The 20087-nt window shown below is 37.0% G+C and overlaps 1 protein-coding gene across 1 annotated transcript; it reads right to left on the reverse strand.

Moving 5' to 3' along the window:
• Positions 1–4: 4 nt before the first annotated feature.
• LOC111878347 (protein STRICTOSIDINE SYNTHASE-LIKE 10) lies at positions 5–3778 on the reverse strand. The gene is made up of 3 exons (XM_023874856.3): positions 3430–3778; positions 929–1183; positions 5–781 (listed from the first exon to the last, which is right to left on the reverse strand). The coding sequence occupies exons 1-3, from the start codon at positions 3699–3701 to the stop codon at positions 205–207; spliced, it is 1104 nt and encodes a 367-aa protein (XP_023730624.1). The 5' UTR covers positions 3702–3778; the 3' UTR covers positions 5–204.
• Between the last annotated feature and the right edge of the window lie 16309 nt (positions 3779–20087).

Raw genomic sequence — 20087 nt, forward strand, 5'->3', positions numbered from 1 at the left:
ACTATAAATTTCCATAGTTACAATCTTTTACCAATATATGCTTGAATATAGTTTTACATTAAACAACTATAACAATTGGTAACGCTTAGCTTATAACAACACTATGAAGTAAGACTATAAAAATTATTCTTTAGAAAACTAACCAAATGTTGCACGGTTTATTCAATTACTATGTACACGTGTCATATCCCCTCTCTTTTTCTTTTAATATTGCATTTTTAGTTTGATAGCAGCATTGTTTTCAACGGATCCGATCCACAAATTGCCATCTCTCTCCATTACTTCACTAGCATATTTCCATTTTTTACCATGCACATCCTCCAAGATTTCTAATATCTCACCATTAACCCCTAACTTTATTGCCAACCCTTCACCTTTTCCTTTAGCGATGTGTGAACTCACTCTAACAAAGTTAATGGGAATAATCTTACTCAAAACATATACAATCCAAGGTTTTGAGTGAACCCATCTCAAAATTTTACTTTCTTTTGAATAAATTGCCACCCAAAATTCTCCTTTTTGGTTTCTCTTAATATTGTCAGGGTACCCTGGAAGATTAGCAAATACTTCAAGTGTTCCAGCTTTCGATGTTTTAAGCCAAAACCTCATAATTCTACATATTGTTGTCTCGGCAACAAGAAGAAAATTACCATCTTGACTTAATGTCACTCCATTTGGAAATGTAAGGTTATCGAGTATTACAGTGACCTTTCTGCTTTCAATGTCATATTTTAGTAATCTTCCACTTTTTTCATCAGTGAGTACGACAAGCATGTGATCCCTACATAAAATGGATACAAGATAAGAGATTAGAAAGAGAAAAAAAAATGTAACTTATAAGTTATAAATTAGTTTTATGATAAATTATTGATAAGTTAGTTTATAAGCTAAAAATTAGTTATTAGTTACATTTTTATAAGGCATTTACCTACGGGTGTAACGTTGACTGCTGTCAGTAAAGTAGACAACTCCATTGGTTTGGTCAATGTCTAGCGAATTTGTGAACATTAATGGAAGACCTTGGTCTTTTGATACCAGTGACGTGGCTAACCCACCATTTGGGCCCAATGAAAGTAGCCCAAAATAAGCATCAGCAATCAACAATTTTCCCCTGCTATTGTCAAACTTTAAGCCCAATGGTCGTCCACATATATGTTCCATTTCTGGCCCACCACACCCTTTCCTGTGAATAAAATAATACTTCGAGATATTTTATTTTTAAATAAGTAATATCATTCAAGAAAAAATTGTAAATACTATCACTCTAATTTTTGTTTGCTTATATTATCAAGTAAATTCTATACACTTAATAAAAAAATTTTAATTGAATTTAAAAAAAATTGTATGTACGAAAATATTGATGCGTCATTGTTGGGTAACATATTCGAGTTGGTCAAAAATAGTTATCCAATAACTTAAATGAAGCATTTATATGTATAGAATTATATGATATGTACAACAAAACGCTTGTAGAGCTAAAATGACGAACAACCACGATGTTTATTTATTTATTTATTTATTTATTGAGTAAATTACACGAATAGTCCCTATGGTTTGGGGTAATTTGCAAGTTTGGTCAATAACTTATTTTTTTAACTCGGAAGATCCCTACTGTTTGTTTTTATTGCACACTTGGTCTCTGTCTTACCTAAAAAAGACTATTTTTGCTCTTGATTTTTTAATTTATTTAAATAAAAACACCCAACCCCACCTCCACTCCACCTTACCTTACCTTATATATCCCATCTTATTTAAAATAAGTTAAAAAATCAAGGGCATAATAGTCTTTTTAGGTAAGACAGGGACCAATCACACAACAAAACAAACAGTAAGAACATTGCAAGTTAAAAAGATAAGTTAGAGACCAAACGTGCAAATGACCTCAAACCATATGGATCATTCGTGTAATTTACTTTTTTTTGCCCTAAATAAAAATAGATTGGGAAAACTATAAGATTGAATAAAATAACTAAAACATTTATTAAATTGGTTATGATGACTAGTTTTAAAGACTTTTTTTGTTATATATATATATATATATATATATATATATATATATAACAATTAAGTTAGTCTTTATAGCCATTAATTATATTTGTAAAATGTTGGACTATAAATGTTGTTGTAATTATTATTAGCATTTGGAAATACACAAAAAGCCAACATAGGTTAGGATAGATATCAAACACTATTACTAACATACACTTATTTACTAATTTTTGTTTCTCTTATTATCTTTATCTATTTATGCGGTGTGAATGAGCCTAGGCGGCTGTTGTGGACCACGGTGAAAAGCGCTCTCACCCAAATGTTATTGTAGTGTTTTTCTCTCCATTGTAAGACCATAGGACGTACATGACACGAACATCCTTACATAGGGCACACATGGCTCGAACGTCTCATGGTGATGAGCCGGAGAAGGAAAATCATCGTGCACATCATCCCGATAGTCTTGTGGTAATGACCTAGAGCCACGATCGTGGCCTCATGTGGTATATACCACGAGAGATGACAACCAACAATAATCTTCCTCTTTGTTCCTCTATCTTCATCTTTCGTCTCTGTTTCTTTATGTTACAATATCTTTCTTTATTGTAGGTACACCGACAATAGTCTCGTGGTAATGATCTAAAGTCAGGATCATGGCCTCATGTGGTATATACAACGAGAAACCACAAACCAATGATAATTCTTCTTCTCTGTTTCTTTATCTTCCTCTTTCTTCTTTATTCCTCTATATGTTCCACTATCCTTTTTCATTAGTAGTACACCAACAATGGTGTGGAAGGAGATGGTGGTAAGGTGGACCTGTCTGATGTGTCGGTGGCCTATGTTTCTACCAATCTACTCTCTTTTTCTATTTTCCACTTCTATTTATAGAGGTGATCGTTTTTTTTGGAGAAATGAAAAAGTGAACGAAAAATATGCTAAGGTGTAATGGCGGACCTTAATGGGGCATTTGGGGTCCCGGGCCACTGCTCAATTTCCGGCACGCAGTGTAATTTTTTTTTTTTTTTTTTTTTCTATTAGGTACATCCGTTTGAAGGACGAGGGACATTCCTATTAAAACAGTTTGCGGCCGCCATTAGCTAAGGTGACATGTAAAAATAAATAAATTTGTGGCACACCGTGCACCCTAAAGCCTTAACCGTCATATTCTTTTTTTAATAGTTTTTAATAAAATATTCAACTTAATATATAATAATACACTTTTAAAGATCACCAATAAACAAGAATGCATGAAGTTGACATAAAACGTGTTATATTGTATTGTTGTGAAGTTAAAACAATATTATATCATCATGTAAATATAATAATTAAATGTTATTGTTTACTTTTAGTAAATATAATACTCAAAAGGAATGATTATTTTGTGACAGAATATCAAAACTATAAATAGTATATAATACATAGTCGGTGTTGATTCACCTGTTCGGCGAAGTGATCGCAAAATCAGTCCACCGCCCTTCAGTGGCGATCCATTTGATGATCCGGCCATCAGAAACGCCGGTGTAGGGACCTGTTCCGTCAACAGGATTGAAATCAAAGCTCTCCGGTCCAATTGCACCACCGTCTATCGGAATAACTTCAACATCTTTATAAATGGAGTGATTATTAGAAAGGAATATTCCGAGAGATAGCAACAGAGATATGAGCAGAATAACCGTCGATACACTCAGGAATAGCTTCGAATTAAGCATGGCGAGATAGAGAGAGAAAAAAAGAAGAAGAAGAAGAAAGAAAGTCCAAGCCGATTCATGTTTAGCTCAATGGATCAACAACCTGCCTTAATAGTTGGGGACTTCAAAACGAGTTTGGTCGATAAAAAATAAAAAAGTTATTTCTAATATTAGACCAATGAATTTAAACTGTCGTCAAATATTTAAATATATTAATTTAAAACTGCTGGTATTTTAAAACAGTAAGATGGTCTATAACTTTTCATTAATATATGAGTGTTATAAATGCAACGATTTGAAAATGATAAATATATAAGTAATATTTTTAAAAGCAATTTTGTAAATTTGTTATAATAGGTATGAGTTTTTAAGTAAATCATACTTGAAATTAAATAGTTTTGGATTAGAGATTTTTTATTTAAAATAAAAACACAAAACTTCTAAGTCAAATGAAAGAACTTTCTTTTTTAAGAGTTGTTTTTAAAAATAAAATAAAAGCTAAAATACCCAACACGCCCATAATTTAGCAATTTGTTTTTATTCAATTTATTTTAAAATAAGTTTCTAAAATTAAAATAACAAAATAATATACGTGTAAATAAATTTGTCAAAATTGTCATCTTGAGTTTTGTTTTTATTCTTTATTATTAAGTAGTCTTTCTTTTACGTTTTGTCTCGAGCTATAAGATGTTTGTATTGATTGTGATTTGTGATATACTTGCCTATGTGTTACGTATTCATTTCACTGTTCTAATTTGCAAGCAATACAACCATAGATGAGGGATAAACCATGCCATGTTGCACCAATCAACACATGTTTGTTGCTACCACACATTTGTAATCAACACCATTTAGAATAAACTGCCACCACCCATGAAAAACTTAGGCATGTTTGTTTTGTGAATTTATGAAATTCAAGAGTTATTATATGAAATGCTTTCATGTATACTCTATCACAAAATTACACGCTTGCGGTTTGCAAAAGGTATTACAATGAGGATAATTATGAGAAACATTACATGGTGGTCCTTGTGGTTTCATGTTTTTGCATTGTTAGTGTGTCATCCTCTATTTTTCAAAACCGAAAAAAACTTATTCTTTATGCTTTAAAAACCATAACATCTTTATTTGCGGAAAATCACAGTATATTAAAGCATTTTAGAGTACATATGTTTGGTACAAAATAATAAGATTCTAAGGATGTCATAATTAATACATAACATAAATACAACATAAAAACTTAACAATCGAGAATACTATTTCAAGTCTTCTCTTTAATCACTCAGCATCATATTTAAGTCTTCAATAGTCTTAACACCGTTATTTGTGATGCATATAACTTGAGTGGGTCAGGTTTGGGAAAACATGGCGAGACACATATGATTTTCAAGCCCATGATATTATTATGATCATAATCCATAATCAATAACCTGCAAAACCAACTGTTAACAAAACTATAGATATATACTCCAACAAAAATATCTATAACACAATATACCCTTCCATACCCTCGCTCAATCGATTCTCACGAATCCTAATCAACGATCATCTGGAAGAATCACCTTACCTGACGAATCATTTGTAAATTGTAGCAACAGTTTGACTACACAGCTAGGGAATTCATTGGCCGATGTAAGTCATAAAAGGAAACCATGGGGGGATGGATGACTCGAATGAACACACAATCCATACTCCCTGATAGTATGATTCATTAACACCTACATGTAATGAGCTGCTAGTGTTCCACCAGACGGTCTAGAATGGTCAATGGTCATCACCTTACTCCATAAATGACTTGTACGAAACCTGCACCCAGGTTCGCGATAGTGACACGGAAACAGAACATGCTTCTCCATTGTAAACACACACATACACACCACAAAAAGTAACTTCCCAATATCCAACTTACCAGGTAACTCTAGTACGTAACCCGTACCCTAACACATGATAATGACATAGAACAAAGCTTTACTTTTTGTTTCAATCTTGCATTCATCACTTGTATGATTACTACTCATGTATTCAACTTACTTCAAACTAAGCATCATTTATGTTAGGTCCCAAAAACCATAGTAAAATTTCTCCTTTTCAAATGACATTTTCATAGAAATCATAAATCATCCGATTCATTGTTTCAAAACATAATAATAAAATCATAGTATTAAATAACGTTTCTCAAACATAAATCCATGGGATGACGTGTACGATCACGCCTTTGATTTTCCCCGATCCTCAAAAGTACCTGAAATATTTAAATTGACAACTGTAAGCCAAAGCTTAGTTAGTTCCCCTAAAATACCCCACAAAATAATACACATGTAATGCATACACACATGAGCCTACAGTCTAACTTGACTGCTCTCCTTGGGCCTACAATCTGAATGGAGTGCCTCGTAAGGCCTATAGTACACCTAGACCGCTCGGGTATCTTGGCCTACAACACAAAGCATGACCGCCTCAACCCAACCTCAATATGTCAACATACGCAAATAGATAAACAATAACCGTGAAACACATGTAATCATAACATATTTACCAATCTAACCGATCACTACAACATACCAACATCCTACACACAAGGATACATATTGTAATATAATGTATAGTGAGAAAACTCACCTTATAGTCTAGCGGATAAACAATACAACTCACATGAATCAAAGAACTAGTACTATGAGTCATCTATACACAAACTTGGACTAATCCTCAATATATAACATAAAAAACCCTCAAGCTGGCCAAAAGTCAACTTGGTCAAAAAGTCAACGGTCTAAAGTCCATTAGACGCCCACCACGTCGTGGCAAAGCATTTTCCACGTTGTGGTGACCTCACGACAAAACAGTCGCAAAGACTGCCTATCGCCATGTTTTCGTGGCCAACCAACCACGTCGTCGAACATGTTCTGGCCAGCTTAATGTATTAAGCTCTTAATCCTTCAAACTACTCATTCATACATTCTAGGAGACTTTTTTACACCCAAAGCATCATAAAAATTGTTGCTTTATGGCCATGCATTAACAACGCATGTCTTGAACTCTATTTAGGTCAAAATGGTGAAAATGAGGTCAAAACCTTATGCATGGAATCAAAATTTCATAATACTTCCGATTTGGAACATAGAAATACAAAGAGACGCCAAGGATCCATAAATTTGCCAACTTTAGGGAATCCATTCACTCAAACTCTCCCAAACATGGAGAAACATACATACAAGCCTAGATCTAGAAGCATAGTACACAAAGATCATATCTAGAGGACTTATAAGAATCCAAAATGTGTGTAAGAAGATGATGAAGAGATTTGTTTGCTAGATCTATGCACCAAGAACACTTTCTTCTTCTTCTTCAAGACACCAAAAACACCACCAAAAGCTCACAAATGTCAACAATGGAGGCTAGGGTTGCTTTAGGCCGAAAAGGGAGGTGATGGAGGTTGAGGGTGTGAAAACCCTAGCCATCACATCTCTTTAATAAGACCTATAACCTGTAAAATTAAAGTTTTGCACCCTGGCGGTTACCACATTATGGCTATACTTCCACGTCATGGTGCGCATAAATGATACACATCTCCTCTAGATATGATAATGATGTGGAGACTCCTTCTCCACATCGTGGTCACCATAAATCGACAATTTAGGTATTTAATTGACATAAACTCAAGGGAATTATTGACTTGGAACTGGTGTTACAAATCTCCCCCACATGAACTATATTTCTTCCTTGAAATCCGACTCGTTTAGAATTTCTGGAAACTTCACTAACATAATTCATATGCTCCATCCAACCACTTCATAACATCAACACATCAAACTGAAAACTAGAGATACCATGTGATACCCAGCTAATGCCATCAGTCAACCAAAACACTTGAAAACATTCCCCTAATGGTACGACCACATTGAAAGCAAAACTACTCAAACCAAGAAAAATTCAAGTTTGTGAATGAACCGATTCATACTTCACAAAACCAAGAATCCAACATCGTAAAACTCCAGGGACATACATAATAGTTGAGGATCATCCACTTGTCATACCACCCCTCCCTGAACAGGAACACCACTATACTGTGCAGAATGAGTACTCCAACCAATTTGGTCGTGAACCCCAACCCACATCCTATAACGGCTTAGGAATACAATCATCTAAGGATTTATCCAAATACCTGATACAAAACCCATCACTGGAAGATTAATTTTCATGAAACCATTATAACATGAATCCACAAGAAGAAACTCAACAAGGAGTTGTTGATTTGACCTTTCCCATAAGTCGACATCCTACCCAAGCCCGACTCGAAATGAAACGTCCCAATAATTTCATTTTTGTATTAATAAAACCATCAACGAAACATGTTTATGAAATTCATAAGGAAATCAGAGTATGTCATCAATCATCCAAAATTACATCAACATCACATAAAGCGTAAAATCATGGTGTGCATGATGTGATCATCCTAAGCTCTTCCCATTCGAACCATATGTACCTGAAATATAAATTGGAAACCGTAAGCAAAAAGGTTAGTGAGGTTCCTCCAAAATAACACATACCATGCATACAATGAGCCCCGCCTAATCTCCAACAGGCCTTGCCGAACATTGGGCCACAAATCTGTCGATAACATACGACGGGCCCCGTCCAACACACTCACCAGGCCTCGCCTGGCATCGTGCCCCGCCCTACACATATAAAAATACATACAAACCATGCAAGAGTCACACAGACAGCTAGAATTCTAATAACAATAATCTATGGGTCGGCATTGGTGCCTTCAACCTGCTAAAAACTATGAGAAGACTCACCTGGATAGCTGATAAACAAATAACACTCAGGATGTTGAACCGTAAAATCCCCACACTAAATCACAAATAATAAAACCCTAATTAATAATTAGATCATTAACCGAAACCGAGAGTCCAAATCCTTAATCCCGATTCCTCGGGTAAAAGATTATTTTACCCTTCCTTTATTAGGCCTAACTTATCACAATCCAATCCTAAAATAGCCCAAGGTCCAAGAAGGCCCAAGAGACCTAAAGCCCACCATAGCGGGCCCAAAAAGGCATAAGATCTAATAACGGCCCAAACAACTTGAAACCCATAAAGGATTCTTTGTGAGTACACTAAGCATACCACCAATACACCTTGTATACTAGATTGTGTCACTAGAATAGGTAACCCAGACGCGTATGCTCAAAATACACTTACGTACGCCCGACGTTCATTCTAGTTAGACAAAACGCCATTAAGCACTTAATGCTTTAAGTTCAGACATCTTATTTGAAGATCAAGTTCTTAGGGAATGTCTTAAACGATAAAGTCACTAACTTGATGCCTTTGCATGGCTCAAAGAGACTCAAGTCCAAGATTTAACATTGTACTTCCATCAAATGATCATTAACTCATGCATTGTTAATATAAAACCATCATGATGCAAACTTTATGAGCTAGGAACCTCATGAACATCAAAGGGACAACTCAAATCTTCTGGAGTAACATTTACTCATAAGAACTCACCCATGGGACCAAAATGTGCTCAAAACTTAACTAGTCCTAGATCTAAGCATGGAATAGACAAGGTCAATACTTTATACATCTATGAAGCTGAAAAGGATGGATGTAACCTAGATCTACAAGATCCTACTTGATCAATGCTCCTCAGCTAAGCTTCTTCTTCTTCAAGATACACCAAATGCACACCAAAACACACAAAAATATCAACTCTCTTTAGAAATGGGTTAGGGTTTCGAGATAGTGCTTAAAAGGGGCAATAGAGGTTAATATGGAGAGAACCTTGGGACATAAGGTGTTTAAATAGGGTGAAAACCCTAAAAATTATGGTTTTTTTCTAACTCACGTATGCCCAATGTATTAGGGGGTTAACCCTGTGTCCAACATCCTTTGAGGTAGGCCCAACGTACCTCGTGTACGCCCAATGTATGAGGTCCTTAAGATAAGAGAAATTAATAACTAATGGTCGTTACAACTCTATCCCACTTGAATCAGACTTCTCCTCGAAGTCTGCCTCCGAAAACAACTCTGGGTAATGTTCTTTCATCTCTTCCTTAGGCTCCTATGTGTATTCTGACCCTTTCGATGCTCTCACTACACCTTTACCAATTCTACACCCTTGTTTCGAAGAGTATTTGTCTTCCTTTCAAGGATCGCCACTGGTCTCTCTATCTAATTCAAGCACTCGTCTACCTGAATATCCTCGAACGGAACCACTACGGTATCATCGACCATACATTTCTGCAACCGAGAGACGTGAAATGTGTTATGAATCTAACTGAGCTCCTAGGGCAGATCCAAACGATACGTAACCCTGCCCACCCGAGCTACAACCCTGAAACGACAAATATACCTGGGGCTCATCTTTTCCCACTTCCTGAATCGGATGACACCTTTCCAAGGTGACGCATTCAGGAGCATCTTGTTACCAACTTGGAACTCTAAGTCCAACTGGCGCTAATCGACATAGCTCTTTTGTTGACTATGTGTTGTCTGAAGTTTGCTGCGAACCTGTTGAATCAATTCTGTCATCTTGAGTACCACTTTCGTACTCCCCATCACCTGCTGGACAACCTCACCCTAATATATCAGGGTCCTACACTTCCTCCCATAGAGCATCTCGAAAGGAGGTTGATCAATGATGGCATGATAATTGTTGTTATATGAAAACTTTGCCAAAGGAAGATACGTATCCCAACTCCTGCCAAAATTTACTACACATGCCCGAAGCATGTCCTCCAAAGTTTGAATAGTCCAGTCACTGTAGCCATAAGCCTGCGGGTGGTAAGTCATGCTAATATGCAAACGAGTACTCAAATCCTCATGAAATCTCTTCCAGAACCTGGAATTAAACCAAACATCCCTATTTGAAACAATTGAAACCAACACCCCATGTCGTGCCACAACCTCCTAGATGTAGATGTTTGCCAACTTCTCCGTAGAGATACTCTCCTAAATCGGGATGAAATGCATGCTCTTGTCCATTCAATCCATGATGACCCATATCGAATTCACTCCTCGTGCCGTCCATGATAACTTCGTAATGAAGTCCATCATGATATTGTCCCATTTCCAAAAGGGAATACCTAACGAATCCATTTTGTCGTGAGATCGCTGGTGCTTGACCTTCATTTTCCTACAAGTCAAACACCTCTCCACATACCCAGGCAACATGCCGCTTCATGCACAACCACCAATAATCTGGATGGAGATCTTTATACATTTTTGTCTCTCCAGGATGAATGGAGAACCTCGAATTGTGCACTTCCTCCATCAAAACTTGATGCATGCCACCCCAATATGTAACCTGCACCCTCTGATGAAGAGTCAACAAACCCCGACTATCATAATCGAATGAAGACACCTAACCCACTATACACTCTCTGTTCTGGTGTTCCTCCTTCATAGGTTCAACCTGTGCTTCCCGAATCTACTCCAGAAGCGGAGTAATCATGGTCATCCTCAGACACACATCTCTGATCGGGGAGGTAGCCACCTTGCGGCTATGAGCATCAGCCATCACATTAGCCTTCCCCGGGTGATAAAGGATCTCATAATCATAATACTTCACCACATCCAACCACCTACGCTGCCTCAAGTTCAGATTTGGCTGATCTATCAGATACCTTAAACTCTCGTGATCTGTGTAAATGGTACATTGGACCCCATAGAGGTAATATTGCTAAATTTTGAGGGCGAAAACCACAGCCCTAACTCCAAATCATGCGTAGGATAGTTGGCCTGATGAGGCTTCATCTGTCTCGAAGTGTAGGAAATCACATGACCACACTGCATCAGAACTACACCCAAACACGTGATCAACACATCACAACATACCACAAAGTTCTCAACAACCTCCGACAGGGTCAAAATTGGTTCTTCACACAACCTTTGTCTCAGAGTCTCAAAATTTGCATGTTGCTTAGGCCCCCAATGAAAGGTGATGGTCTTCTTCGTCAACCAGGTCAAAGGCACCTCTAGCTTGGAGAAATCCTGAATGAATCTCTAATAGTAACCTGCAACCCAAGGAACCTATGAAACTCATATGGAGACCTCGGAAGCTACCACCTCATTACTTCCTTAACCTTGGCCGGATCGACCATGATACCATTCTGGTTGACAAGGTATCCTAGAAACAACACCTCGCGCAACCAAAAATCAAACTTCGAGAGCTTTGCATACAACTTCTCCCTCTTCAAGGTCACCAACACCTCTCTTAGATGTTTCTTATGTTGTTCCTATGTCTTGGAATAGATTAGGATGTCATCAATAAATACAATCATAGACTGATCCATCATAGGCCTGCATATACGGTGCATGAGATCCATGAATGCTACTGGAGCACTGGTAAGCCTAAAGGGCATCACCACGAACTCGTAATGACCATAACGAGTTTAGAAGGGTGTTTGAAGGTTTGTATCGATCGAATAAACTTCAAGTATTAAGAACAAACATAAAACTAATGTAAGCAAAAAAATAAATAGAAAGTAAATAACACAGAACTTCTCCAAATTGTGTCTTTCACAAAGAGAGAGTTTTGTCTTCACCAAGAAGATGAGTTCGTCACAAAGACGATTGACACAAATCCACGAGCACAACATTAGGTTATTCCCTAATGTTATATATAAACTAATCTATACATGTATATCCCATCATTCAAGGGATTGCTTCTAATCTATAATAAGAATCGATCTTATCACAAAGATACCAGATCTATGATCTATTCTATACTTATCTATATCATTACCTAATATACAAAAGATTATAATCAGATAACTGTAATATAATCTGACGATGATAAGCTTGAAATGTTGGCACTATAGATGTAGTAGATGCTAATGCTGATCTATCAGCTTGTCATGTGTTTGACTTATCATATCATAAGTTGTGCCCTTACAATCTCCCCCTATCTGATGATGTTAAAACTAATCTTCAATGAATGGTTTTGGATCGTGCTCCTCCTGAGAGTAAGAGTGAAATCTTGACTCTTGCAGTTTTAACGAATTCTCCCCTTGAGAAGATGAATGAATTATCAAGCACTTATGAATTGCAACAGAGGGTAGATGAATAGATAATGAGCTTAAGCTGAATTGAGAACGTTGACATCGGCTTGACTTGACTCCCCCTTAGGATGTGCTTTTATGTAGTTCTAGTAGCGAGAACATTGATATCAGCTTGACCTGACTTCCTTTTAGAATGTGCTTTTTTTTGTAGTTCTAGTAGCGAGATTTCTTCAGCGAGATATTTAGTTTTACCAAGATTTTCTCCCCCTTTTTGACATAAGAAAAGAACTTCGAGCATAATAGAGTTTCAACTTGTAGTCTAGTAAGATTTTGATGTCTCCTGATAATGTGGGCTTAAACTACCATTCAATGACATAGTATTGTGTGATATCATTAGTGTTTGGTTTCATATGTTGAATCATTAATCACTTTTGTTAGAAGAAAAAAGGCAAGAATGGTATGTTACGTGTAATACATTCTAGAATGAAATGTACCCATCAGCAAAGATTTTTTGAATTCTCATCAGCATTTCGTATCATATGCTGAATCATAAAATTCTAAAGACGAATATCAGTGAAAGAATGGATTGGTGCGTATGATAGTCTTTGGTACATAGACTAACCATCAGCACATGCTTTCAAACTTTTATCAGTGTGTGGTTTTACATAGTGAATCATCAAGTTCTGTATTAGAAGACTTGTAGAGAGAATGGATGGTTTTAGTCAGACTGAGGTGAAATCAACGTGAATCATTAACAGTATAACTCATCAACATGAAGTGGTTTAAACTTCCGTATCATGGAATAAGTTGTAATATAGAATCAAAGATTCACCGTTAAATCATAACGGTACCATGTCATACCTCAGACTAGGAGGTCAGGGACATGAACAACCCTTTTTCATTTAAGAACCAGAAAAGTAACTCTTACACTGATAACTATGCAATCAGGGTAAGTCATTGGGTTATGCTTAATGTTTCAACAAAACATGAGATTTGATGCATACGACAAGCATTCTTACAGGGATAGGGCCAGGTAAAGATGGTTAAATTAAAAACGAACACCCCAACCTTTCTATCAATATTTTTATTATTTGGACCAGGCAATCTCACTTTGAAAGTTTAGACAATGCTAGACAATCAGCGTGAGAGGGTGACTCAATGTTCTCAGCAGATGGTCTCACTAATGAGAAACTTAGAGAGATTTAGTCACATACAACATGCTTCTAGGGACGATAATGTGTCAAAAGTTGCATACTAGGATTAGAGTTTCCACCATTGGATTCCTTTCCAAAATGGCACAAAAGAATACACAATATAAGAATACAAACAAAAGAATTAGTCGAAAGAGAAAATAGTTTAAACAGGGAAATATGTTCAACTTTTTCATAAAGGTGATAAAGACTAATTCCATCAAATCTTTGGAATTGAATGGTCATTAATGCATTTCCATTTTTTGAGATATCTATTCTTAGAAGCTGACTATAAAAGAAAACATTAGTGGGGATAAATACATCAATATACAACTCATATCACCATAAATCATGAATGATGAAGCTATTTATCATTAAGACGTTTTGGATAAACTTCAGTATTCTTGTTTATCAAGAGCATAAGAGAAGCCGAGATAAGTCTTTGTAACCAACAAGTTAACTGGATCAAATCCATTAAAACATTGTATCCTCAAGATCAACATGATGGCATTCGAGGTGTAATCAGATTACAAGTCAGTATACGAAAACAAGACTTACTGCATCAATGGTTGCTCTTTGCATCCATAACCGTTAGTGGATGAGAAAAGGGTTTTTTGCAAAAATAAGAGGACATGATGCCACTCCTTTTCTCAGCTCCAAGAGCATTGAGATCTTTCAGGATCTTACAAATTCTGAAAAAAAAAAGATGCAAACAAGATTTAGATAGATCGGAAAGATGAAAAGAGAGAAAAGAGAATACATGTAAATACTAGAAGCAGGATTAAACAAACTTTTGTAAACGTCTGTAAAATTAATAAAAATAACATTTGTTTTTGTATTTTTGTGTTTTTTTAGATATCAATCATAAGCAATCAAAACAGTTAGAAAGCAGTTAAATCATTGAAAGCATGCCAAGATCTGCAATTAATTTGTTTAAATTCTTCTCGTCCAGCGATTTAGTGAAAATGTGAGCCAATTAATCAGTGGATGGGATGTAAAAAACTCCATTTTCCCTTTTTAACTATGGACCTGATGAAATGATGAAGGATGTCGATGTTCTTAGTCTTAGAATGCTGCACTGGATTTTGTATCATCTGAATGGAACTAGTGTTGTCACAGAAGATGGGTATCTTTGAGAAGTTTAGACCATAATCCAAGAGTTGATTTTGAATCCATAGAATCTGAGCACGACACCTTCTAACAACAACATATTCAGCCTCAGCAATAGAACAAGCCACTAATGTCTACTTTTTGCTGGACCAGCTTACCAATCTATTTCCATGAATTTGAGCTCCTCCTGAAGTGCTTTTACAATCAATGCTACACCCTCCATAATCACAGTCACAAGGATACCATAACCCAAGTTTGGGTGTGTGCTATAAGTACCAGAATATCCTTTTCATAGCGTGAAAATGAGATTCCTTAGGACTGGCTTGATAACGAGCACACAATAGGGTAGCAAACATAATGTCAGGGCAATTGGTTGTAAGATAGAGTAGAGAGTCTATAATTCCTTGAAATAGAGTTGCATTCACATTAGTGCCACTTTCATCAGTACCAAAAGACGTTGATGAAGACATCAGAGTCTTTGGTAGTTTGCAATCAGAGAAACCATACTTCTTCAACATATCTGCAATATATTTAGATTGTCAAACAAAAATACCATTTGTTAGTTGTTTGACCTGCAAGCCTAAATATAAAGTCAGTTCACCCATTATGCTTATCTCGAACTTCTTGCCCATGACCTTCGCAAATTCTGAACTTAGCTTTTCATTAGTGGATCCGAAGATGATATCGTCCACATACACTTGATCAAGAATGATATGAGATCCTGATTGCTTTGTGAATAGAGTGTTATCGGTCATTCTTCATTTTCATCCACTTGAGAATAGACAGCTTGCCAATATGTCATACCATGCTCTAGGAGCCTGCTTTAAGCCATAAACAACTTTATCAAGACGATACATATGATCTGGAAACTCTTCATTTTGAAACCCTAGCAGTTGTTTTAGAAAGACTTCTTCTTGAAGATTTCCATGTTGAAACAAAGTCTTGACGTCTATTTGGTAGACTTTGAAGTTCATAAAGGAGGCAAAATCTAGGAATAGACGAATCGCTTCAACTCTTGCAACAGGAGAAAATGTTTCATCATAGTCTAACTCTTCAAGCAGACAAAACCCTTGAGCCACAAGGCTAGCTTTGTTTCTTATGATGATTCCGTCTTCATCCATTTTGTTCTTTAAAACTTAGCCAGTGCCAATGCTAGTCTTTCCTTGAGGTTTGGGAATAAGAGTTCACACACGATGACGTTCGAATTCATAAAGCTCATCCTGCATGGCTTTAATCCAATCAACTTCATTCAAGGAGTCAATGAAATTTTTGATGGGTTTGAGCCATAAGAACATTCCTATATGCACATGCAAACCCTAATGCTTGGATCTAAGTTTCTCTAATTGAACATGCATTGTATCCAAGACTTCTAATGATAATTCTAGTAAAATAACATAAGAAATCAGATCTGAAAGATCACCTTGAATTACTTGCTTGAATCTTCTTGTCCTTGGAGCTTAGAGTCACAAATGTCACTCCTATAATGGCTTACAAACACCAACTTAGCAAGAGAATGATTAGAGATAGAGGAGAGGGGAGGAAGTCGGCCAGGGTTTCTTCAAAAGCAAGAGTGCTGATTTCCTTGACCCCAAGGGTCTATTTATACTAGTGAGGATCCTAGGGTTTCACCCTTAAACCCTAATTGGATAACTTAGGCCCTAAGCAATCCCATCTCCTTATGATAAGCCCTTGGATGATTTCTAGGCCTATCCTAACCTTAAAATCTTCCACCCCTTATCCATAAGGGATTATAGCCCAAAGTACAACTATCAATCAATTGGCAGTTTATACCCCTTTATTCAATTAATCTCTTTAAGTCACCAAATTAATTCCTAATTAATTTATGACTTATATTAATCAAATAACAATATTATTATTCCTTATATTATTCTCATAATATATTAATAATATTTCTTCTCTCATTATAAATCATCCTGTCAAGTTGCTATGGTGAAGGCAACCCAAAAGGACCATGCACAACCGGGTCAAATACTTGCCTAATATAGTTGTAGCCTTAGACACTATTCCAACAGTTTCCCACTTGGATAAGTCTAGTAACTATATACACAAGCACAATCCGATTAGCAATCGTAACTCTTAAAGACGCTGTCAAACTCTGATCTTATCAATCTTGTCCTTTAGATAAGGGATCGTACAGTCCTCTGTTTAGATATTATGCAGACAATTCTATGGAACCAATTGTCCGGCAGTTGGTTTCACGATCTTAGATTTATTTGACATAGAACTTAATCAAACACATCAATTTAGTTCTGACCGGGCCCAACACACAAGTCAAATCAAATCATCGAGCAGCCGAGATATCGCTTTTACCCTCTTAGGATAAAAGTAACAGATAAACTTCGACTTAATATGCATTTACTTATTCATTAATCAATTATACACAACAATGCGTTTTATAACATCAATTTACTGATGCGGTTTCGCATTATCAATGTACAAGCAATTAACAAATAACAAACCATATATCTATGTTTTAAGACCATATGATATTATCGTCTTGCGATCAACCTTTTCGTCAGATTCCATAAGGTGATTCCAGCAAGCGCGGGTTTGTTCCAATGCTCAAAACTAGTTCATAAGCATTCATGAACGTTGCAGCAAACTTTTGCTATGTCTAATACCATTTAGATAATCTACACACCAATTCATGACAATCTTCATTCATACCTACTTCCAAAATATGAACGATTGTGGACTGTTTGAATAATTCGATTATTCTAAATAAACTCAATTATTTTGGAAATCAAAACATGCAAAGTGAAACAATAGTTAAACAATTAACATAAGACAATAGCTTTACTTATAAATAATACTCCTTTATTTAATCATCAAATGTTAATTACATTTATCTATTACAAGTTTCTAAAACTATCTAATCTAATCTAATATTATCTCTCAGTCCAATACTCATAGCATGCTGCAAATTCTTAACCCTACTCAGTCCCTTCGTAAGCGGATCTGCTGGGTTATCTTCTGATGATATCCTCCTAACCACGAGTTTTCCTTCTTCTACACGATGTCTAATAAAGTGATACTTTCTGTCGATATGACGAGATCTACCATGATCCCTTGGTTCCTTGGTCAAGGCAACCGCTCCTTCATTATCACAGAAAATTTCCATAGGCTCCTTTATGGCAGGCACAACTCCAAGATCACCAATGAAGTTCTTTAACCATATTGCCTCCTTCGACGCTTCTCTCGCTGCAATGTACTCTGATTCGCATGTTGAATCAGCTACGGTTTCCTGCTTGGAACTTTTCCAAGTTACTGCTCCTCCATTAAGGGTAAAGACCCAGCCCGACTGCGAACGGTAGTTGTCCCTATCGGTCTAAAAACTGGCGTCACTATACCCTCGCACCTTCAAGTCGTCACTCCCCCCGAGGACTAAAAACCATTCCTTGGTCCTCCGAAGGTACTTAAGGATATTCTTGACCGCAATCCAATGGGCTATGCCAGGGTTCCCTTGATATCTACTAACCATGCTCAAAGCAAAGGCTACATCAGGGCGAGTACAAGTCATAGCATACATGATTGAGCCAACTGTGGAAGCGTATGGAACTCGGCTCATCTCTGCTATTTCAGCTTCGGTACTCGGACTTTGAGTCTTACTCAACTTGGCATTACTTTGTATCGGTAATTCTCCCTTCTTCGAATTTTCTATACTAAAACGTTTTAGTACTTTATATAAGTAAGTGTTCTGACTAAGTCCTATTAGTGTCTTACTTCTTTCTCTCACTATCCTTATTCCTAAAATATAGGAAGCCTCTTCGAGATCCTTCATAGCGAAGCACTTCCCGAGCCAGGACTTAACCTCCTGCAGTGTTGGGACATCGTTTCCTATGAGTAGTATGTCATCAACATACAGAATGAGGAAGCTTACTATACTCCCACTGGCTTTGACATATACACACGATTCATCTTCGCTTCGTACAAATCCAAACTCTTTGACTTTCTCATCGAAACAAAGATTCCATCTGCGAGACACTTGCTTAAGTCCATAAATGGACTTCTCAAGCTTACACACTCTATTTGGATGCTTCGGATCAACAAAACCCTCTGGCTGATCCATGTAAACATCCTCAGCCAACTTTCCATTAAGGAAAGCGGTCTTGACATCCATTTGCCAAATCTCATAATCATGAAATACGGCAATAGCTAGCATCACTCTAATAGACTTTATCTGCGCAACTGGTGAGAAGGTCTCATCATAGTCAACTCCGAGAGTTTGAGTAAAGCCCTTTGCAACCAATCGCGCCTTATATGTGTGTACGTTTCCATCCATGTCGTTCTTCTTCTTGAAGATCCATTTACACCCAACGGTCTTACGTCCGGGCACATTATCAACCAAATTCCAAACTTGGTTGTCATACATGGATTGGATCTCGCTGTCCATTGCCTCTTTCCATTTCACAGACTCCGCTTCCTTATAGCTATTAGGTTCATCTAGATTTATCAGTGTACCATCACTAATATACGTGTCCCCTTCGGTAGTAATCTGAAAACCATAAAACTGGGGTTGAACTCTAACTCTTTCGGAACGGCTAAGAGGTAAGGATTCGTCAATCGGTTCAACTGGAGTTTCCTCCTCTGGTTGAGCACGAGCGGTAGAGGTTCCTTCATCAATCGATTCTTGAATCTCTTCAAGCTTGATTTGCCTCCCACTACCTCCTTGGCTTATGAGTTCTCGCTCTCGGAAAACTCCTCTCCTCGCAACGAAGACAACATTTTCCTTCGGTCTATAGAAGAGATATCCAAAGGATTTCTGCGGGTAGCCAATGAAAATACATCGCTCACTACGAGGTTCGAGCTTGTCATGAGTATCTCGTCTTACGAAAGCCTCGCAACCCGAAACCTTGATATGTGCTAACGAGGGAGCTTTCCCTGTCCACATCTTGTGAGGTGTTTTGGCAACCTTCTTAGTAGGGACTCGGTTAAGGATATGGGTGGCAGTCTCTAAGGCATACCCCCAGAATGAGATAGGTAGTGAAGCACGACTCATCATAGAACGGACCATGTCTAACAAGGTTCGATTACGCCTTTCTGCCACACCATTCAACTGCGGTGTCCTAGGTCGCG

This window comes from Lactuca sativa, chromosome 5, assembly GCF_002870075.4.
Source record: "Lactuca sativa cultivar Salinas chromosome 5, Lsat_Salinas_v11, whole genome shotgun sequence".
NCBI classification, from domain to species: Eukaryota; Viridiplantae; Streptophyta; class Magnoliopsida; order Asterales; family Asteraceae; genus Lactuca; species Lactuca sativa.

Bases quoted from the DNA above. Each gene is read 5' to 3' on its own strand.
- LOC111878347 (XM_023874856.3), bottom strand. From the start codon at position 3,701: ATGCTTAATTCGAAGCTATTCCTGAGTGTATCGACGGTTATTCTGCTC. The intron at 1,184-3,429 runs GTGAATCAACAC...TTTTATTCACAG, and splicing joins GCGATCACTTCGCCGAACAG to GAAAGGGTGTGGTGGGCCAG. The intron at 782-928 runs GTAAATGCCTTA...CATTTTATGTAG, and splicing joins AGTCAACGTTACACCCGTAG to GGATCACATGCTTGTCGTAC.